The sequence below is a fragment of the Dermacentor albipictus genome, unplaced genomic scaffold (assembly GCF_038994185.2).
Source record: "Dermacentor albipictus isolate Rhodes 1998 colony unplaced genomic scaffold, USDA_Dalb.pri_finalv2 scaffold_11, whole genome shotgun sequence".
NCBI classification, from domain to species: Eukaryota; Metazoa; Arthropoda; class Arachnida; order Ixodida; family Ixodidae; genus Dermacentor; species Dermacentor albipictus.
In genome coordinates this window covers 11,148,498-11,171,778 of record NW_027225565.1, presented here as the reverse complement: position 1 = coordinate 11,171,778, position 23,281 = coordinate 11,148,498, and the positions used below count along the sequence as shown (strand labels likewise).

The 23,281-nt window shown below is 48.4% G+C and overlaps 2 protein-coding genes across 2 annotated transcripts in view; both read right to left on the bottom strand.

Annotated features, from left to right (window-relative positions):
* Nucleotides 1–22,869, bottom strand: part of LOC139051272 (chromosome-associated kinesin KIF4-like) — a 133,168-nt gene extending 110,299 nt beyond the window's left edge. Inside the window, exons 1-2 of the mRNA XM_070528272.1 lie at nucleotides 22,509–22,869; nucleotides 19,577–19,776 (exon numbers count right to left, since the gene is read on the bottom strand). The gene's annotated coding sequence lies outside the window, so the exon portion shown is untranslated. The remainder of the gene's footprint in view (nucleotides 1–19,576; nucleotides 19,777–22,508) is intronic.
* LOC139051375 (endothelin-converting enzyme 1-like) lies at nucleotides 833–2,434 on the bottom strand. Its single transcript, XM_070528393.1, has one exon. It carries the CDS (start codon nucleotides 2,432–2,434, stop codon nucleotides 833–835), a length of 1,602 nt encoding a protein of 533 aa, XP_070384494.1.
* Nucleotides 22,870–23,281: the final 412 nt, after the last annotated feature.

Genomic DNA, 23,281 nt, shown 5'->3' with positions numbered 1-23,281 from the left:
ATTTCAGTCGCCCGCGCCGAAACTGACGTATTTACACGTCACCACCTCTGCCACTCCCTGCAAATCAGCCACCTCCGTCTCAACTCGCATCCGGCCGCGGCGTTCCTCGAACCGACCCCCTCCCGCGTTTCGTTGGGCCACGCGTCGTGCAAGAGAGGTACCACGCTCCACGACTGGTGGCGCCACCCTGATTTCCTATTTTCCTTATTTTACTCGCTTACAAAGGCTCTGTTCTCGCTGCGAATGACGAATTCTTTATTTCAGAAGCACAATGTTTCAACATAGTTCGGTGTAATATTTTTTTTTATTGTCGCTTTAAAGCCAAGACAAATGTGAGAATAATATACGGCTGTGTCGAACTTGTTTTAACATACAGACACTGAACTGGAACCACGGTAGAGAGTACTTTAGGTATTATTTGTTGCGCACAGTTGTTCACATGGCCATGTTATATAACAAAGGAAGAGAAAAAATTCGTTTTGTATATATAGGTAAGCCAGGACACGCAGGAAGGATCCCCCTTGTGTTATAGAGCAGTCAAATGCGTCATGTGCTAGACCAAGTAATAATATGACAAACAAAACGATGCAGTCATTTGAAACCTAGCCTTTTCCCGCTCAATATAGTTTATTGTAAACCTCCCCTAAGAGCTCATAAATTAGGTGCAGCTATAACTACACCGTACGAGAGAGTCTCGACAAATCACATGGGGTCCTAAGCAGAGTCTTCAAATGGAAACTTTGTTTGCACGTAACTCTTACATGGGAGGAGGAGGAGGAGGAGGAGGTTCTCAGTCGCAATACACGAAGAGAACACAACTCAAGAGGCATGGCTACTTGAAGAAAGAGCACCTCGTCTGAGGATTCATAGGGTCGCGGACGCCGCAGTTGAAGGCCCGGCTGAATTCTGCAAAATTGGCGACCGCCTTGTTGCACTCGCCCCTGAGCGAGTCGAGTGTGGGTGCAAGGTTGCACAGGCTGAAGCAAGCAGCGATAAAAACGATCTGGTCCTCGGTAAACACCTTAGTGATGCGACCGACTTGCGGCGTGTCGCCGCGCGAAGCTTCGTAAGCGGCATGCGCCAGCTCCAGGGCTGGAACTTCAGAGAAGAGACTTTTGTTCGCAGGTGATCCGCTGGAGCATTCTGTTGACCTTCTGGCGAGTGCTTCGAACCACTTCTCTGGCGCCCATGAGTTGGCGCCTACATGTCCATCTGGGTCAACCTTGAAGCCTCCCTGATTGAAAGCCTTCACTAGCTGCAGTGCGTAAGAGAAACCTAGTCCACCGTACACCATTGCTCGAGTTCCCCGCCCAGTGTAGGCCGGTAGGCCGAGGGCTGCAGCTGATATGAGTACCTTATTCAAAACGTAGTCGTACGCTAAGAGGGGCTGCAGATAGTTGATCGGGAAGTCCAGCACGTCATAGTACTTGGGTTCGCCCCGCAGTGCGCGAGTGGATTTCATGGCGCCAATCCTGTACTCGACCAGTGATGCCTCTTTGGACGAGAAATTCGCGTATATAGCGGACAGTCCTTCGTTCGTCAACAGTTCCTCGGGTGGCCAGAGGACAGCCCTGGTGTTCTGGAGCTTCGAGGACGCAGTGCGCCTGAACGAGTCGTCGGCGAACCAGGACAGAGCGGAGATCTTGTTATGGGCTATCTGCGTCACGCGGTCAAGATACCTGTTGATTGCGGCTCTGGACTCTGCCGTGAAACGGGAAACCACGACGAGTGACCTAACCAGCAATCCGTACGAGTCCTCAATTCGAATGGCGCACTGCCGTCGTCGCCTTACGTCAGACGGCCAAGTCTCTTCCAAACTCTTCGGCAGGTCTTCAAGCGGGGCAAAAGTTTGAATCAAGAACCACGACAGATGTAGCAACAGAGAACACCGGTCAAACTTCAAGAAAAGCCTGTCTATAGTTTCCAGGAGCGCTACGTCGCTTGCGATGATGAGGTCTGACGGGCCATAACCACTTTCTACCCGGGCGTTCATGTTCAGTTCTTTCATCCATTCGGCTGAGGGCATGCTGGTTGTGACACTGGAAATATCTTTCAGTAAGAACTCGCCCGGGGTAACCCATTCTGTCTCGAGTAGCTGTTGAAGCTGGGAAAATACGCTCCTTTCCACAGAGTTTATTGCCTCTATTTCGACGTCACTACGACGGGGCTCGTCCATCGCGAAAGTGTCCTGAAATTTGTTCCAGTAGTGCAGGACTCCCTCCACTCGAATGTTTTCATCCTTATACGCATTCCACAAAGGGACAAAGTCAGCCGTCCTGAAGAGCAGGATGTGCGGCTCTCCCTTTTGCATCCTCAGCGGCCTCAGCCGAAACCAGATGTGAATGTTCCAATTGTAGGCCAGATCCAAGAGGACGCCAAATGGACTAGAGCTAGGTAGAGGATCATTCGGCCACGGTATCTTTCGATCCAACATGAACTGCCTCAATAAAACTGAGGAAGATCCATTAGGAGCGTTGTTAGTCAGGCAAACCTCAAACATGCCACGTTTGACTGTGCTGAAGTGGTCAACTCCTCTGGTAATCAAAGTGTGGAAGCCGTTGTACCACGCTCTGATGGCGTGACTGGCCAGTGACGAGCCATACGCGTAGGGGTCAGCCGACGGCTTCCACTTAGAGCTTTAGCTTTCTTTAGTTGTCATAACTATGTTATACACATCGTCCAGCCTTCTGCAATATCTCAGTGAATATATCAGAAGCTCTTCTACACTTTGGTCTTTAGGGCATTATATAAAGATCTTGTTCTTTTATGTGTGTAGATGAAACGGGCTTGGTGGTTCCTTGCGTTTTATTTTTTATTTTGCTGTCTGTGAACTATTGTGCTGTTTAGTAGTCATGTACATGCCATGTATCTTTCTCTTTTCTTTCTTTTCTGAGCGTGTATCATACCACGTTATAAGAAAACGTTTTCGGAAACGAAGTCAATAAAACGAGTCCAAAGGTCTGTTGTGTTGGAAGTGGAATTCTTACTTTTTTAGTCTCGCACACGCTAGCACAATCGAAGCATACTTGGACGCACAAGACTGCGTGCGCACAACACAAAGAATCCACGGCGAACTATGCGCCAGTTCACCAACAATGCCATTGCGTGGCGTAGCGCACGCGCGATCAAAAAAAGAAAGTTCGTGGTTCTGCTATTACAAACAGCAGAGACCAGCGGAGCCGGCAGAAGACCAGTAAAGTAGTGCCAAACCGCATACTTGATCTAACGTTTGCTGAGTTTCTCCCAGCTCCGTTGGTCTCTGGTGTTTGCGATAGCAGAGCCACGCATAATTTTTTTTTCCCACTGCGAGGGAGAGGACCGCCAAAGCGAGCGCACGGGTTTTTGTCGGAGCGCAATGACGTCACATCACCTGCGTCCCGGCCGCGCCACTCCTTCTCCCTCGCTAGGCTCCACTCAACCTCGCCGCGTCGGTATGCTGCGCGATGCTAATTTTTATACTCTGCTTTCACTCTCTCAACTCTCTATGTCCCGGTTCGGCGAAGCTGCGGACGCCAAGAGAAACACAGCGAGGTTCGAACAGCTCCACTGTAAAAAATTACGAACCCTTCCCTTATCGGAAACTTGTCCTGCGTGCACATGACCTTCGTCACGGTTAAGTAACCCACAGGTAACCGTGCCGGATTGCTTCGGCCTCCCAGCTCGGGATGTTCTCGTTGCATTCGGATTGCCTGGGCTCGGGCGGCTCTAGAGGCGCGTTTATAATCTCACGTTATCAGCACGCGGGTGAGCGTCGTGAGACGCCGGGTGCGTCGGAGCGCGTAGGCCGCGTCCGGTTACGTTGGCGGCGCCAGTACGTCGAACCGTCGGTCGCTGTTGTATAGACGCTGCTGTGTAGACGCTGTTGTTCTTGCCAACGTGACGTAACGTGTGCGCGCGTTCACGCTACGTCGGACTATTTTAGGTCTTAGCGGCTGGATGGACGCGCCGACGGCGAGCCCTTTCACGGGCGCGTTCTCGCCGCCGGTCACCGAACGCTGCCAGTTCCTCGGTGGAACGCTTTTATGCGAAGCATATTACGAGGGCTCAACCCAGCTCCTCAGGCGCGGCGGTGTCGCCTTGAATACCACGTGACACCGTGACGTCACGACAGAGGAGAAGTGGCTTTGGCTCAACTCTTGCAAGATGGGCTGGGTGGGAATCGAACCAGGGTCTCCGGAGTGTGAGACGGAGACGCTACCACTGAGCCACGAGTACGATGCTTCAAAGCGGTACAAAAGCGCCTCTAGTGAATGCGGTGTTGCCTTAGAAACGAGCTGTTTCTAAGGCTCAGGCGTGCGTCGCTTGCTCAGGCGCACATTTCGTTGCCGCGCCGAACGCTGCGTTGCTCGACGCTCACCGCGTCCAATGCGGGGCGTCCAAGGCGAAGCATAGTAACGCATGAGTTGTTTCTTCGTCTAGCCGAACCAAATATAGCCAAGCAACAGCAGTTCACCAAGCTAAACAGTGGTTCAACAACTAAAATAAAGGCTAGTATGCTTCGCATCCTGGGCTTAACCTTACCTAAGCCACAGCCATTTTTTTCGTTTGCCGAGACTGAACTGAATGGAATCAAAGCCGGCGCAGCGCGCGCGAAACCCTTTTGTGACCTTTCCCTCCCCGGCTCAAGCGAAACGGCTCTCATTGGTTGCGTTCGTGGCAAGGTGTACCTAAATAAGTCGAGAAGCTTGGAATGAAAAGCATGCAAAAACCTATCACCAAATATATCAGATAGAGGTGCATGACTGAAGCGCGACTAGGAGAGGCGAGGGGGGGGGACAAACACTGTAATAGAAAAGCTATGTGTAAAAAAATTATTCAGAGTTTTTAGTCAGGGTACTGGCATACGAGTAAATTTTCCGTTCAGATATTTTTCCTGCAATACAAAACAAATGTTAGTTCATTTCTATTTCAAAATTTATTAGTTCTTTCTTGGCGAGCCCTACCAACCAGTGATTGTGGCGCAAGACTTGGCAAGGTTGTGCAAGCCAGCTATTATGTCGCGAGGAATGGCGTTGCTTACTTGAAGGCCGCGGTGTCGTCCGATTTTTTTTTATTCTTATTTCGTTGAGTGTTCTTTCAAAGTGTGGCATGCGCTTTACTTCGAATATTGCGAGACCTAGCGCACAGCATTCGTTGGCGAAAGGTGTGAGTGCAGGTTTTTTGTTATAGGGCAAGTTCACGCTGGCGGCATCCGACGCGCTTGTCTCGTCGTGATGATGAATGCGGGACGCTCCGTGAAGGAACGTCACGCTATGTTTGTAGCAAATGCTCTGAGTGTCCGACGGGCAGCAAAATTAATAAGTGGAATGTTTTCTAAATGATAATGTGGGGCAATGTTGTCTGTTGGATATGAATACATAGCGTCGCAAGGAATTACGAATTATTCTGTGAAAAGGATTCACATAGGTTGCTATGCATTACGGCTGTGTGCTGGCCATAGTACTTTTCACCACTGAAACAGGTTTTGTTGCGTCAGTTATATTGGGTGCATAATTCAAGACGAATAAAAGTGAAGTTGCTTTTGAAAGAACTTTGGCAGTGTCATTTATTTCCATCCTATTCGCTCACCTTCCTAAGGAAGCTACTGGAGCAATTGCCGTCTATAACAGCCTAATTACGTTCAGATTAAGATATACGCCACTCCTAATAGTAAAAGGACACGCTGGCGTTTCAGCTGAGGCGAGTCGCCAGCTCACCTCAGCCTCAAAAGAAAAATAACTGCTGTTGTAGCGGCTGTAATGCCGGACGCTCAAGAAATTCAAACATTCGCGCCCAGCAGCATAAGATTTTGACGCCACTGCCATTTCCAGTTCCGAAGTCACTTCTCCATTTTAATTTTTTGCTTGCTGTTAGTTGTCCGCACGATAAGTATATGGTGACGGCTACAACGAGCTCCACTTTCTTGACATGGGGGCTTCTATGGGAAGCGTCGCTACCAGTTTACATACACCTGGTCAGTGGCGTGAGCGCGCGCCTATGCAGCTGGAATCCTTGCTAATGATGCACGTTGCGGCGTCAGCGCAGCTGTCAACTTATCAAACCGCCTTTTTCCGCAGCTGCGCTACTCTGGGAGCAACTGGGTTTTTGCGTGAAGAGACCGCCGCCGAAACTTGTGAGCCAATACAAGCTTCGCTTGAAAAAAAAGACGCGCCGCGCACAGGTATAAAGAAAGCAAAATTGAACGGTGCAGGCGGCATGGGGAAATGAGAGAGAGGGCGCGGAGCGGGTAGGCATAATAAAAACGAACCGGGCAAAATAACGTTTAGCCTCCCTTTCCACTCCATCGACCGGGTCGCAGCATTGGCTAATGAAAAAAAAGCGCCAGGGTGAGGAGGTCCCGCGCGGCTCCTGTTCCTGTTATCATGACAACGTAGAGAATCGTGTGCGCCGCCATTTTTATGAAGTATCGCCCGCCTGCCAGGGCCGTAAGGGGGGCCTTGGCGGTAACGTCGAGAGAGCGTCTGCATTAAAACAGCCAATGGCAACCATGCGGAGATTCACCTCTCGGATACTATCGCCTTGGTTACGCCTTCGCCATCGGCGCGTGATGATTGGCTGTTGCAACAAAACAGGATGAGTTGAACGGCTGGTTGAGGACTGAGTCATACGATTTTGCTCAACCAGCCAATCAGCGCACGCCTGACGGCGATGCTATCACCGCAGCGATAGTACGACCAAAGCGGATCGTTTCAGAATACGCCCCCTGTATATGTGGCGTACCATCACGTCGGCTAAGGCCAAGTTGTGTCGAACACGGGCAGTCGTCTATGTATCTGTACATTTCAAGAGCGAGAAATAAAGCCCAGGAATGGGAGGAGAGTTTGGGAATCGGATGTTTTTGTCATATTTTATGTATGGTATTTTTTGGAATGAGTCGGGTATTTTGGCGCCATGAATGTAAAAGCGAATTGCTTTTGTAATGTCACCCATTCACCATTTTCGCACGTTTCCCCTCTACACGCAGTGTTCCTATAAAGTCCAAATACGAAAATGACACATGCTTGTAATTTACTTTTTTTTTCAGTTGATGCCGTCCAGTGGAGCTTCGTGCGGGAACTACAGCTGCTTACCTGGCGCCACAAGATTGGATGAACGCACAAAAAAGCCCGTAACGAGCATTTATATAGAGCAAAATAAACTCTTCCTCATTTTAGAAGGCGTGCTGTACTCTATAAAATTGCACGTTGCACAGGTTCCATGGAGGCATGTAAAGATCGCTCGCAGCCATATTTATTTTCCTAAATAAAAAATAGTGAAAACGATTCCTCACCAATGCAGCGTGCGGTTGAGCGGTAGAAGCAAAAACAAATGCCATGCCGATAGCGCAGCCGTCACAACGCGTAGCAACTATAGCGTTCAAAACGCATGCGCCCGACACCGGAAGTGTGTTTCAGGTGTTAATCCCATTCGCTTAGTGCGCTACAGTCAATTCGGCCGCTGGGGTCTATGGGAGTGTCCGCTCTTGTTGAATGCCTTTCTCTATGATATTGCCGTGCACTAATTTGCTATCGCAATCGATGCTTCGCCTATCAGGCGAAATTGCTACTTTTTTTTTACTAGCATTGCTGCCCAAAGAACATTGTAGTCATGTCGACAAGCGTCTGTCCTGAGCGTGCTGCAGCAGCGCAAACGCTCAGGTGGTGAAAGCAGTTGCATTCCCGCTAAGCACTTGAAATAGTTAAGGCTCGAAAGACGACGCCCACTACAACATTGGACAGAGCGTTTAGCGTCCACTCCTCTCATACACTGCATGTCCTCGCTCCACTGACAATCTGATTGAGCGGGACGGGACGATGGGTCCACTCATAGGCGGAAAGTTTTCATAGGCGAAGGGGGGGGGGGGGGCGACCAACCTTCCTACCCCCCATGTATATATATATATATATAGGGTGTTTCAGCGAACACTTTCCAAATTTTTTTGAAGGTTGACTGGGGCATACAGCTCAAATCTAGTTTCTGAGCTGGCCTACTCGACGTGGAGGACACTATTTACGCAGAAAATTTAAATGTAAAATCGACTAATTAACATTTTAGCTAACTATCTTATGTCCCAAATTGCAAGTTACAAATTCTAGCAATGGGCTTTGCAAGGCGGATGACCAACTTGGAATGATTTCTCAGGACGACACCAGTTTCGAGTTATAAATTCCCGAACTTTGCGGAGAAATGCATTGGCGTTCCAGTTCATGTGTTAACAAAACGACGTTTCATGCACTTGAGCACACAACTGGAACGCCAATGCATCATCATCACCCTGGTTGCGCCCACTGCAGGGCAAAGGCCTCTCCCATACTTCTCCAACAACCCCGGTCATGTACTAATTGTGGCCATGCCATCCCTGCAAACTTATCAATCTCATCCGCCCACCTAACTTTCTGCCGCCCCCTACTACGCTTCCCTTCCCTTGAAATCCAGACCGTAACCCTTAATGACCATCGGTTATTTTCCCTCCTGATTACATGTCCTGCCCATGCCCATTTCTTTTTCTTGATTTCAACTAAGATGGCATTACCTCGCGTTTGTTCCATCACCCACTCCGCTCTTTTCTTATCCCTTAACGTTACACCTATCATTCTTCTTTCCATAGCTAGTTGTGTCGTCCTCAATTTGAGTAGAACCCTTTTCGTAAGGCTCCAGGTTTCTGCCCCGTAGGTGAGTACTGGTAAGACACAGCTATTATATACTTTTCTCTTGATGGATAATGGCAACCTGCTGTTCATGATTTGGGAATGCCTGCCAAGCGCACCCCAGCCCATTCTTATTCTTCTGATTATTTCCCTCTCATGATCCGGATCCGCCAACACTACCTGCCCTAAGTAGATGTATTCCCTTACCACTTCCAGTGCCTCGCTACCTATTGCAAATTTCTGTTCTCTTCCGAGACTGTTGAACATTAGTTTTCTGCAGATTAATTTTCAGACCCACCCTTCTGCTTTGCCTCTCCAGGTCAGTGAGCATGCATTGCAATTGGTCTCCTGAGTTACTAAGCAAGGCAATATCATCAGCGAATCGCAAGTTGCTAAGGTATTCTCCATCAACTTTTATCCCCAATTCTTCCCACTCCAGGTCTCTGAATACCTCCTGTAAACATGCTTTGAATAGCATTGGAGAGATCGTATTTCCCTGTCTGACGCCTTTCTTTATTGGGATTTTGTTGCTTTCTTTGTGGAGGACTACGGTATGTCAGCTGTCTTATGCTTGTTGATTAACTTCGAAAGTTCTGCCAGTTCTTTTCTAGCTGTAGGGTTAGAGGCTTTCATACATTGGCGTTTCTTGATCAGATCTTTCGTCTCCTGCGATAGTTTACTTGTATCCTGCCTAACAGTGTTACCACCGACTTCCATTGCACGCTCCTTAATGATGCCCACAAGATTGTTGTTCATTGCTTCAACAGTCCTCTTCGCGAGTCGGTCCTCTTCCTACCTCTTCCTCTTCACTACGGTCCTCTTCCCGAGTTAAAGCCGAATACCTGTTCTGTAGCTTGATCCGGAGTTCCTCTATTTTCCCTCTTACCGCGAACTCATTGATCGGCTTCTTATGTACAAGTTTCTTCCGTTCCCTCCTCAGGTCTAGGCTAATTCGAGTTCTTACCACCCTGTGGTCACTGCAGCTCATACATTTTGTATGATGCCAGGGTTAGCGCAGAGTATGAAGTCTATTTGATTTCTAGTCTCGCCGTTCGGGCTCCCCCACGTCCACTTTCGGCTATCCCGCTTGCGGAAGAAGGTATTCATTATCAGCATATTATGCTGTTCCGCAAACTCTACTTATAACTCTTCCCTGCTATTCCTAGTGCCTATGCCATATTCCCTCACTGCCTTGTCTCCAGCCTGCTTCTTGCCTACTTTGGCATTGTAGTCACCCATTAGTATAGTGTATTTAGTTTTCACTCTACATATCGCCGATTCCACGTCTTCATAGATGATTTGGACTTCCTGGTCATCATGACTGGATGTAGGGGCGTAGACCTGTAGAACTTTCCTGTCGTACCTCTTATTGAGTTTCACAACAAGGCCTTCCACTTACCAGAATTCCTGTATGTTACCAGCTATATTCTTATTAATTAGGAATCCGACTCCTTGTTCTCGTCTCTCCGCTAAGCCCCGGTAGCTTAGGACGTGCCCGCTTTTTAGCACTGTATATGCTTCTTTTGGCCTCCTAACTTCACTGAACCCTATTATATCCCATTTACTGCCCTCTAATTCCTCCAATAGCCCTGCTAGACTCGCCTCACTTCATAACGTTCTAGCGTTGAACGTTGTTAGGTTCTTATTCCAATGGCAGCCTGTCCGGAGCCAGTGATTCCTAGCACCCTCTGCTGCGTCGCAGGTCTGACCGCCGCCGTGGTCAGTTGCTTCGCAGCTGCTGGGGACTGAGGGCCGGGGTTTGATTGTTGTGTTCATATAGGAGGTTGTGGCTAAGTACTGCACCAGGGTGGCCAATCCTGCTCTGGTGAGGGAGTGCGTTACCGGTTCTGGTCACCGGGATCAGGCCACACTCCAGGCCTGTTTATGCAATTTTATCAAAACGCGGATTTTTTTTAATCCGGTGGAAAATTGGCGGCACCGGGATTCGAACCACGGACCTCTTGCACGCGAGGCGGGTTTTCCACCTTTACGCCACCGTTGCCGTTTTTCCGCAAAGTTCGGGAATTTATATCTTGAAACTGGTGTCGTCCTGAGAATTCGTTCGAAGTGGATCATCCGCCTTGCGAAGTCCATTGCTAGAATTTGTAAATTGCAATATGGGACATAAGATAATTAGCTAAATGCTAATTAGTAAATTCTTGTTAATTAGTCGATTTTGTATTTCAATTATTTGTGTAAGTAGTATCCGCCGCTTCGAGTAGACCGGCTCATAAACTAGATTTGAGCTATCTGCCACAGGCAACCTTAATGATCTTTGAAAGCGTTCGCTAAAACACCCTGTATATATATATATACTATATACCTTTAATAACAGTTGCGCTTGAAGAAACTTCGTGTAACCTTGACGAATTGTTCACTCAAGTCGCGCCCTTATATGAGCATATAATGTACAGGACCTCATAGTAGGAGACATTTCCATTCCACAGGCTTAGTTCCCTCGCACCACTAAGAATCTGGCGTCGCTCGGTGGTGTAATCTTCCTTCGTGAAATTGTTTTATACTTCGCTATCACTAATGTTACTTCGCCTTTCCGCAAAAACTGCAGCACCTCTCCGTTTTTTTTTTCTTCTGCTGCGCATGAGTGGTCTTCATTCTCATTTCGAGTGAATCCGGCTTGGCCTCATTTCAGTTACTGAGCGAATTATACAGGGTGTCCCAACTAACATGTACGAAAACTTGAAAAAAGAGCAATTGCGTTACTCGAAGAAAACGTAGTGCATATTGTTTACTGTACAGTGGTGTAACCACCAGTTATTTTCTTCGTTACTGAGATTTAATCAGGTAATTACAATGAATTATCCAACTCGAGAAGTACTGTCGTAATTATCAAAGTGTCAATAAAGCATTTGTAGGCACCCCGAAATGCGGCGTTTTCAGCGACGTACAAATTGTTTACAATTATTTCCAACTGATAAACTCCTCCAAAAATGAAAACTACCACGTGACTGCGTTCCTACCCGCAAAGCAGCGCAACTGCTTTGCCTGTCGCAAACCCGAAGAGAGAGCTCATTACCTTGACAGCGCCTCCTCTATTTCTTTAAATGCCAGCCAAATGTTGCCGATCCGACCGTTCACCACCCTCTGTTATCGGCCTTTCCTGCTCTCCGCCATCTGCCAGCACACGCGCCTGCTTTACGGTCGTGGGGCAGAGTACCATCTGGGTGGCGTCTTACAGCAGAAGTGGAGCACCAACAGCAGCTTTCCTGGCTTCGCAGCTATTCCTTCCTCTCATTTCTACGTCACACTTATCATCCGTCTCTCAAGGCCGACTGATCATATTGAAAACAAAAGCTCCTTGATAACGCGCCTGAAGCGCCGCTCTGACCACGCAGCAAGTGCGAAGAGCAATGCAATATGCATGGAATGTTTTTTTTTTATTTATGGCGCTATTGGCGGCGAGGAGTTACGGAGTCGCCATCTATCGGAAGCGCCTCGCTGGCGTAGTATGAGGGATCGCGTGGCACGCTCCTCATAGGTTTTGCTGTCAGCGCTCACTGAAAACACCATGCGCGAGCTCTCCCGGACATTTTTGTAAGTACTTTCGAAACGAGAGAAGTTTCTTACTGTCTAAATAATAATCTTGGCAAACTGAAAGCACACAATCGTTTACAGACGCTATATCTCTACCGAATACGTACGGTGAACTCCACTGAGCTCGGTCACCGCAATGGAGTCTAAAGAAAGGCAGGTAAACGCTGAGAGCAAACTATGTGAAATATGTTCTTATAGTGTTTGTATAACTAAATGGAGTGTAATAGAACGAAGCCTCAATGCAGCGATCGCGCAGATTCGCAGCGACCGACTGCACGTCTGCATGCTTGTCCGCGCACTGTTTCGCTTTCTCCGCGCGCGCGTTTTCGCACCGTGCCATGAGCTTTAGGCCGCAGAATATGAGCATTTGACAGCATACAAGCAACCATTGTTGCGTGGGCGCTATCACAGCTGTTCAAAATTGATTTCATTGTAGAGACTTCGACGCCTGCGGGGACTGTGATGTGCCGTCGCGACGATTCAATCTTTTTTTTTCTTCTAAATTCTTTGACTTTTCAATACTATTTCTCCAGTTGCGTCGCACTGTATGTTTATCGGTGTTCTCAGCGTGCAATTTCCCGCTGCTCCTTTTTTGTAATCCAGTGCATTAATTCATAACACAAACATGACCATATGCCATGCTTTTTTTAAATGTGCTTCTTACCGCTGCCTTTCCTCTCCACTGAACTTACCAGTATCTATAGCATCAACAAGTTCATAGACCAAACCGTCACGACATTAGTCGGGCAGCGGACTCGGGCGAGCGTCTCAGTTCGCGTTTTCAGAACATCGCAGACCGGGCGCCGTAGCAGAAATCTTCCTCGCGTCTGTGCTTGCTGCACACCCGAGTTGTAGCCGATGACTGTTTGCCGGTTTTATGTTTCGCGAGCCAAGCTTCACGCAGCTTCTTGTCCTGCGGCTACGTGTGAATAAGGCTGACACCGGCCTCCATTACGTGCGTCCGGCCCTGCGGCACCGAGCAGCAGCCTACCATGTTGCGCGCCTTCAAAGGCAGCCGCTACCTCTTGTAGTGCTTTTAAGCGTTGTAAAGGAGACACTCGAAGCGGGAAAATTTCGCCTCTAAATGAGGACTGCAGCGTACGAGGGAATTTAAACTCGTTTCCAGCTTGCTTCGGCGCGCCCGAAGCAGCCGACGCGGCTGCTATGTCCACGTGATCCCTCCTAGCACATCACGCCGACGGTGGCGCCAGCTTTTCCATTGGTGGAGCTCGAGGCCAATAGGCAGAAAGCCACGGAGGAAGGAAACCACGGAGGAAGGAAACTAAGGAGAGGCCCTACCCCCTCCGCGCGCTAGGAGAAAAGTGTGGCGGAAATGACGTGGTAGGTTCTCATTTTTTTGCTGCTTTTTTATTTTTGTTGTTGTATGGCCACGCCTTTTGGGCCACAATGGCGGCGTTGTTTGAGCGCTCACACGTGTTGCTCTGGTAGGTTTCGTGCCGTGGCAAAGGCGCTGTGTGGGCGGGTTTGCGTTAGTCACCGTGTCTTGTTGCGCTGTGTTACCTGCACCGTGCTCTGCCGGATGTTGCGCGAGCGCGAGCGCTCCGCGCGCGAAACCACGCGCAGCGCGGCGTGGTTTCGCGAAAGATGTAAACAAGAGAGGAGGGTGGCACAAAAGGCGGAGCATCGCCATGAGCAACGCCAACTTCCGGCTTCACTTTTGCTTCACAAAGAGTGACGTCAGGGCCTCTCCTTAGTTTCCTTCACGGAGGAAGGAAACTAAGGAGAGGCCCTGACGTCACTCTTTGTGAAGCAAAAGTGAAGCCGGAAGTTGGCGTTGCTCATGGCGTTGCACCACCTATCGGGCCAGCTCTCCTCTCTTGTTTACATTTCTCGCGTAACCACGCCGCGCTGCGCGCAACCGTGCTGCACGGACCCACGCGCTCCGCAGCAATACTAAGCCTCGTTAGCACGTTAGGATGATTCCGCAAAAGAGGGCAACGTTTCCCGCGGATATTCCTTCGTCCGTATCCATTGCCGTGGCGCGGCACATTGCGTACAGCGTTGCATGCGCGTTCATTTCACGAACTGTAGTTCCTCCTGTCCCATCTGGCCACAGCAACGTCCGGTAGAGCACGGTCCAGGTAACACAGCGCAACAAAACACGGAGACCAACGCAAACCTGCACGCACGGCGCCTTTGACGCGCTACGAAACCTACGGAGCAACACGTGTGAGCGCACAGAACCATAACAAAGCCGCCATGGAAAACCGCACGCCAAGTTTCATCCTAGTGTTCCTGTATATGCTACCGCAGTTAATGCTCCCTGCGGGAGCATATACAGGAACACTATTTCATCCTAGACACCAGCGCTCGTTTCTCCCCTGGCGGAACGATTTCATCTCCAACGGGTGTAGGTTTCCGCCGCCGCTTCCCTTCACGGTCGCGCCCGCGTTCAGGTCGCGCGCAACGTCTCTTGCTCGCGACGGCGCCTCTTCCGATGACCGGAAATTACTATTGTGTTGTTAACTGTCACGACAGCAATGTAAACACGAAAGGGTTGATGCCACCAGTGAAATGCTGCCGATTCACAAGAAAATGGTACGAAAAAAGCAGACGACAGACATGGATTACTGCGGTGCGCCGAGCGAAGTAAACAACTGGCAAACGAAGCGAGCTCGTTCATTGATCACGCCTGAATGCATGACGGTTTTTATATGCAACCCACATGAATTTAAGAATTACTCGGTACATAATCCTTTTATTCATATAAAAACTTTAAGTTGTTCGACGAACGCTTGTCCTGTGTTCTTTCTCGTGTTTCGTTTGTGTGTGCGCTGCCCAAGAATGGAAACCACTTCTGTTGTATGCGCTAGCAGTGGCCGAAGTTCACGCGTACCGAGAAATTGAATATGTGCACGATGCATTGAACATGACCGGAGTTCATTGCCGCTTCACCACTGCACCGATCGATCGAGTTACTGGACGATACACGCCCGCGTCTTGGTCGCGCCAGCATTGCGGAAGCAGGAATGATAACTAATACATTCAATATCCGTCTCTTGAGCACTGTTAAAAAATGGCCAAGCTGTCTACATTGCTGCCTCTATTCCATATTGTAGGGGACGTACAAGTTAAAGTTTTGTGCGCATGTCATACTTGTGCAATGCCGCGATATATTTTGTTTATTTCCGCACAGTGTCGATGGAAGTCCGTTGTCGCCATAAGAGACAACATGGATTTGTAGAAAACATATTGTGAGAAACTGCAAAAATGACTTTAGCTCGTATATGCCGTATGTATGTGCCGCATCGTATGTGCTGACGATTTTTCCGGTGGGACATACGATGTCGTTTCCAATTACCTGTTCAGCGTCAGTTACATGGTTAAGCAGACGCTGCCCTTTCGCCGCATTGCAGCCATAAGAATAATCGTCAAGCGTATCGATCTTCTTAAAAGCAAATAGAAGAGTGTACGGTCTGTTTCACACTTAGAGGAAAACTCGGTACGTATTGCATCGCGATGAGGCAAGCCATTGAGTCGTGCGGCAGCAGCAGCTCAAGCAGGCGCATACGCTCGAGGGGCGGTCGTGATCTGCGTCGTCTGCTACAGCGGCGCGCGCTGGCCGAATTGTCGAGAAGCGTGCTATCCCGTGCTGTCAGGGGCAGTGCACCGATTTCATCGGTACTGCGGGCACTGAGCTGATATTCTTTACTAAACGTTGTGCGGCGCCAAACTCCGAGCCTTCATTAGCGATAATGGAGTTCCACAAACATCTTTTGACAGCATGCTTCGTTTGTTCTTTCGAAAGGGTGGGGTACTGAGTGCGTGCACGTATATTTCTTCACTCTGTGTGCTACCGTAATAAGCAGCGACAAGACGCACCAAGATGTGCGAGAAACGTGCTCAGTCTTTGTTTGACTCGAAAGGAAAACAAAGCACTCAACAATGATAACTATGGGGGTCTAACACGAAACACGATGGAACAAACGGATACGATTAAAGGAATGTTTTAGGTTAAGACAATGAGCTGGAAGTGACTGCTTTCGACAATGATTCACTACACCAGATAGACCCTGCCCGCCGGCGGGGAATCGGACACGTCACGCTCGGAAGTTCAGTTAGTATCTCGTCATGTCCCCGCGGCAGCGATGACAGCGCTCATCCTGGAAGGCAGTGAAGTGTAGAATCACTCGATCAGGGATGTGTTCATTCGCAGCACTTCTCAATCGCTGACGATGGTGGGTCGAAGGCTATCCTCGGGCGACTGTTAGAGGGGATAGTGTGGCAGCGATACTTTCAACGAGCCCCAGACATTTTAAATGATGTTGGCGCCCGGGGATTGAGGCGACCACTCCAAGAGAGTGACTGCGCGCTCTTCCAGCACTTCTTTCACAACACGAGCAGTGTGGATCGCCGACCTATCGCGTTAGAATATATAGTCGTCTTCCAGAAACGGGCCGTCAAGAATGTATGGAATCAGTACGTCGTCTATGACTGTCATGCAGCGATGAACTTACATTCGAGGCGTATCAGTGGGCGTCGCGCAACGCTTAGCAAAGAATACCGGCTCTATTCACGCAGTAACGATGAGATCGGCGATATGCAACAGACAGAAGACGGTTTCCCGACAATGCGGCCAGCGCGCGCCGCCATAGCAGACGGCGCCGTTCAAGATCCCGCCCCTCGAGCACCTGCACGAGCTGCTGCCGCCGCCTCACTCAAGCGCTCGCCGCATCGCCATGCAATGCGCTCCGAGTTTCCCCCTAAAAGTGAAACAGACTGCACATCGCCCTTCGAATGAAATGTCCACGCGCACACACGTAGGCACACACCACGCGCGGCACGAAACGTGTCCAAACACGCGCAGTGCAGGAGGCAATCAAGGCGGTGCGAACGAGAGGTGGGAGAGGGGTACCACCCGCTAAGAGAATTTTGCTTCGCATGCGGCGCTCTCAACACAGGCGCAGCAGCGCCGCTCTCGGTGCCGTTCTTGTCCATTCCGAAAGGCGTGGCCGCTACAGCAAAAAAATAAAAAAAACAGCAAGAAAGCGGAGAACCTAATACGTCATCAAATCAAATCCACATCAAATGGACTCGCGCAGGAAGATAACGACCAAGAACAAGTGAACCAGCGAAAGTATAAAATGAACATTTCTACTAGCGTTTTTTGAATTAGCTCTGGAATTATTATAGAGAAATATATATTAGCGGAACAATCACAGTTCTTTCGGTTCTTGTGTTTACTACTCTACCAAGTTCAGTGCGAAAACCGACTCGTATTGTTATTGAGGCACATATCCTTCATGTGCATTCACACGCCATTGATAAAAGACTCTGCCAAAGGGGTGACTGAAGTCTGCAGGTTTTTTGCAGGGTCAAAAAATCACGCAATACAATTTGAAGCGTGATGAACATACTTCAACTTATTTATTCTCTAGGCAAAGGTTATAAATAACTTTAGAAATAATGTTTAATTGGCTACCTCCATCTCTTCCAAAAATATAATAAATTTTGTCCGGTGTGTATATTTAAAAATTTTGTATATGTGCATGGTATTTACAGTGGAAATTTAAAACAATGTTGAAGTGAGAAAATACGGATGAGGTAGGCGCTGCTAGCGCTAGTAATGCGCTTGTCCTCCTATTGTCAGGATGTTCAGAAAGAAAGGGAAAGTATGAATTAAAAGCCGTGCACAACCGCGCCAACAATAATGCAGTACGTAAACTATTAGCCACAGCGAAATCTTAGGTGAAAAGCTAGGGCCAAGTCAAAAGAAATATCAAATGATGTGGGTTCCATAACTCTGGCAATGACATTTTTTAGGTGCTCTTTGGCATCGCCGGGGAGAGGGAGGGCTCTGCCCCTCCGGAAAACGCCAGAGGGGACTCGGGCCCCGGAGCCTCCCCCTCCCGTAGTCGGCGCCTATGCGTCCAATTATTTGTCTTTTCACAAAGCCAAGCTGACTGCGCGTCGCTAATGTCTCTGGAACATGGGCTCGTCGAAAAACGCGAAATCGAAGGAGTTATGTGCAGCGCCAGCCTGAGCATGTGAAACGTGAGCGCGCAGCGGACCGTAAGCAAAACTCGGCGGAGCTCCGCCCGATGGCAGCTCATGCACAGTCGAGCCGGCCGAACCGTGCATTCCGCGCTCGTTCAAATCACGTGCGCGTGCTTTCCGAAACAAACGCGGTGCATCAAACCCGGCGTGTGTGGCGAAAGTGTGAAACGCCTCACCTCTGCCATCGGTGGCCCTTCTGACTCGTACTTTCGGCGTAGGACCAAATGTTAGCGTGACGTCTCTGGTGTCAGAAATGTGTGACCCCGCGATGCCAGAAGTTAGCGGCATGTTTTGTGTAATCCTAAATTGAAAAAAGAAAGCCGCGTAACCACGATGAAGCGTAATTTCTATTATGAAGCTAGGCCTCAATCATTATAGACGGTTTTCTTTTTTAATTATGGTTTAGAAGTGGCCTATACAGTGAGTTCTATCTCACTCTAGCTCAAGGCTCTGTCTCTTTGAGTTTTTTTCGACTTCAGGAGGGAGGGTCTTGGGAAGAGAGGACCACAATTTAGCCTGTCGCTACAAATTGGCATGTTTTAGAGATTATTTTGATTAGAAGAACGGAATATATGTTGAGTATCATCAAACATTCGTGACTTCTATCCCGCGAAGCTAAGATGTGTTCGTTGACGTGATTTGGCAAGCGAGAGAATGAAATCTATCTAATTATAATTTATGTATTGGTCTGTCCAGTCGTATTACACGTGTAGTTGTCTTGAGTTTACATCGTCTTTATGTGTTGGAAATAAGGTCCCCTTAAGTGTGATTGCTATATTGACATGGCATGCGCTCTACCATATTAACGTTCGCGCAATGCTTATTTTAAGGGCTCATTATAGTTTTGGCAGCAGATAAGAAGAGAGATTTCTGTGGACACCATAAATGCGAAAAATCTCTTTTTTTCTTTTAAGAATAGATTAGCTACATTGCAGGCAACAACCCGCTGCCGAGATAACAGGCCACAACACATGCTTTTAGAGTAAGGAAGATTGTGCTTAAATATATATGAAACGTTGTTAAGGCTTCAAAAATACGCCTTTAGTTACGATGCACGCAACCGCAATTAGCAAACAATTATAGAGAAAGCGCTTCATTTGCTCTAATTAGAGGAATGGAATGGCTCATCTCACCGATCCCACTGAGTGCGGATTGTCCAACTCTCACCATTCCGACAAGCAAGAAAATGAGTGAAATTACGGAGGTTTCCACCCTACAGAATGGAGTGGGAATGGAATGGAGGGCCCTGCTCCAATCAACTTTGCAGCCACGACGGGTCAACCACTTCCGAGAACAGCATGCAAGATTTTCGAACGCCACAAGTAAAGCTTCACTTCAAACGTCACGGGAGAAATGACATGCACAAACGGATGACTTACGCTGCCCTTGTGCTTCTTTCTCCTTTGTCGTCACTGACCCGGTTTTCTGGCCCCGTCGACCTTGGCTCTCCTGGGGCGGGGCCCGAGGTGGCCGAAGGATCCAGAGGGAGACGGGGAACACGCAGCGTCCACCTTCCTCCGCGGTGGCCTTATCGTCGCCCTCCCAGCCGCTAGCGCTGCCGACGAGACTTCTTCACTTCCTTTCGCCATCCATGCGCACACAGAGACATCAGAAGGTTAGAAAAAAAAAAGAAAAGGAAAAAGAAAGGCGGGGAGAAAATTGGTTACGAGAAATGTTCGCCGAAAAGGGCCCCGTAACTATGTAGTTTGCACACACCGTAGAGCTTTAAACAGCAGAATAAAACGCCTTATGACCGATCGCATTTTTGTGTCATTAAGTTGTGTCACATCTCGACTAATGAGATACGCTGTCACTTAACTGAACCAGCAGTGTACAGCACGTAGATTCCTGACTGGCTGAAAGAATTAACGATATACGGTCTGCGAGAGACGCCGCCCTGGAAGGCTCGAGATTCTTTAACGTTCACCATTGCAATGCGTTGCACCCGCGGCCGAGAAACGACTCTACGACCTCGCGCACAGGAGCGAAAGCTGCAAAGAAATCCCTAGGGTTCCACTGGTAATGAGGAGCGAAGAGCCTGCGTTGTTTCTTTTTTTATTATTATTTTTATTTTCTAGCATCGTGCTGCATTCAGATGGATACCAGCTCTCCCTTTCGAGAGTCGTCAAGGATGCCGGGTTAGTTCTGACTAAAAATCGAGCCAGCGGTTCCACGTGGTCATGCATTAGCAGCAGGACTATACGTATTATTCACCTGTTTGGTTCGCACAAAACAGCACACACAAGTGTTTGGTCGCACAAACACTAGTGCGAACACCATGAGTGCACTACGAGAGAGTGTGTGTAGCGCGTTATGGGAACCTCCGGATAATATATATATATATATATATATATATATATATATATATATATATATATATATATATATATATATATATATATATATATATATATATATATATATATATATATATGCATATATTTGCGGGTATATAAGGTGGTCTATACTTTTCCGACTTACTGAACGTCGAAAATTCGCTGGCAGTGTTTTCAGTTACAGGCGAGGTAAAAGCCGCTTACGGTACAGTGCTGACTATCAGTAAACCGATACTTATAATTGGACATAGCCTATACTTACCTAAACTCTGCAGTCATCACCGTCATCATCTTATTAATGTTAACTGCAGGACCAAGGCCTCTCTCATCGATCTTCAATTAGCCCTGTCTGAAGTATGAAGACAGCGAGATAGCAGCTCGATAAGGATACCGGCTTCATGCACGGCCGATGGTGAGGCACAGACAGTGTCGTCATTGACGGCCGTCGGCTAAACGCGTGACATTCGCGCTGTTCGGCAGTTTTGGTTTTCGGGGTGAATTTTCCCGGAATTTCAGAACGCTGTAGAAATTGGGCAGCGCCAACATTTTTGGATATTAGGAAACGTTTATGAACATTCTCTGACAAGTGGCTTCAAATCTTGCGTTAGGACCAATCGTGGCTCTTTCGGATAAAAAGTTAATATAATGTGCATAATTACTTGTCTAATTACGATTTTCTGTGATTTTAATATGTACTACTTTACGGTAAAAGCAATCCTGAAAAAATTGTTTCGTTATCGCATCTTCCCTATTTTTATGTAATTGGGAACGCATTTCTAAAACGCCCTGTTATAGGGCACCATGTGATCATACTTAGTTATTTACGGCTAGTTATAAAGCGTAAGTTTATTCCATAGTTTTTTTATTGCAATGGCCCGACCGTATTCCACTTTCTTTTGCGGAAGGAAATAAATGTGTCGATGGCGGCATACTTTTCATGAAAATATTTTTCTGTCTTCTTTTTCGAAGAGAATGGCAGTGAAAAATAAGGAACTCTATATAGCACGACCATGGCTAACTACAGCGTCGCATCGTCACAACCAGTTGGCCTCTGGAATGTCGTTGTCTAACTGGCAACACGGATCCTGACAATGGCTTCAAGAAATTGTTAGTTATTGTTGCGGGCTATTCTTGGGGCAACCGAACTTTTCCTGGATCCTCTCTCGGCGGTTGTCTTTAGAAAAATTAACGCTCGCCCACCGTCCGGGAAGTAGATAGCCAGCTGTCTTGACAAGGCTTGCGGTTTACCTGAACGACTTATCAAGAGGGCGGCGGGCTTTGGATCGTGACGGACGGAAGTCACGCAAGGTTACATGACTTGCAATGTAGGAGACGTGCACCAACGCTCAAGGCGATCATCATTTTTCCGAATTCAAGCTTTCAATGTGCTTCCTGTCTCCGTACATGGCAGCGCGCTGCATGCCATTTCTCGTTTGCGTCGGAGTCACAGTCGCTCTATATATTGGTGACGACAACGGGGTGTTTGTTCCACGTACACCGTATCATAATCATAATAAAGGTGGGTGGGATAAACCTGCATCGTGATCGCATGACGGGATTTTTTTTTTTGCCGTGGAAGTTATTTATTATATAGCATGGATTGTAACTATGGTGCACTTAGTGCACCATTGTTGCAGTCAGCACTTAGTGGTCCCTCAGCCTCGCTACACTAGAGACAATGGGATGTATACCGTCGACTTGAGAAATTGTACGTCACTGTGCAGCCACGACCGAAGCGGACTCAGCTTGTCCTGTAGCAGCGGCACTCTCATTCTATTGGCACTGTCCTACTTTCAAAGAGTGAAAACCTTACAAAATATAAGAAGGGTCTATATGTAGCCTCACAGCAGCCCAGTGTGCCAGCCACCGCGGAGCACCGCAAGAAGTTCGTAACACCGGCGCAGCTATAGAGCTCGGTTGCGCGCGACGATGGGGTGCCCTTTTGTTTGTGGCACAGGTGGGTCCAATCGCTTACCTTAGTCGCGCCGTGAAAGGCTTACGGGATCGGAACCGCGCGGTTCGTCGTGGGGAGCTTCGGCTGGAGGCGGCCTGTTCGCGGGCCGCTGCGCCGCACGAGCCGTGACGTCTGCGGCCTTCTGCTTCGTCGGGTCCTCGTGTGGCTCGACAGAGGCCGGCGCCTCGCGCGGCGTGCCCGTCTCCGTCACACCGGGAAAGTCGTCCACGACATTCGCGTGGCGCTGGGGCGCCTCGACCGAGGCGAGCGCTTTCGGCTGGTCGCTTTTGCTGCTCAGGGAGGAGATGCCTGGGGACGACTTGGCCGATTTGCGAGCCTTGCCGCTTGTAGCCGACCTCAGATCAGGTGCCGATGGTTCGATTTCTTGGGGGGGGGGGGGAGGTTATTGTCGATGGCGATGTCAATTGCTCGACACGCGGCACTTGCCCGTGAGAAATATTGGCTACACGTCGAGAAAAAATTAATTACCCGCCGCAAATACCAAAATTTCAAAAAAACTAAAAAAAATTATTAACACCGAATTACCGGAAAGGTAAGGAAATGTGTCTGGAGTTCCGCGAGGACAAGACGCGAAGGCCAAACAAGGAAAGGGGAGGGGCAAAAAGAAGGAAGAACAGGGAGTCGTAGAGAATCAGGGCAATTTCCTCGTTAAATTCTTAAAATTTATCCAAATTTATTTCTTCAGCTATTCAAAATTTCTCAGTAGTGATTCTTTTCAGATTCGGGCAATCTTTTTCTTAAATCACACGATCCTTGGCCAATCCCCCATAGTG

Excerpts from the sequence above, each read along its gene's own strand:
- LOC139051375 (XM_070528393.1), bottom strand. The coding sequence starts at position 2,434 with ATGTTGGATCGAAAGATACCGTGGCCGAATGATCCTCTACCTAGCTCT.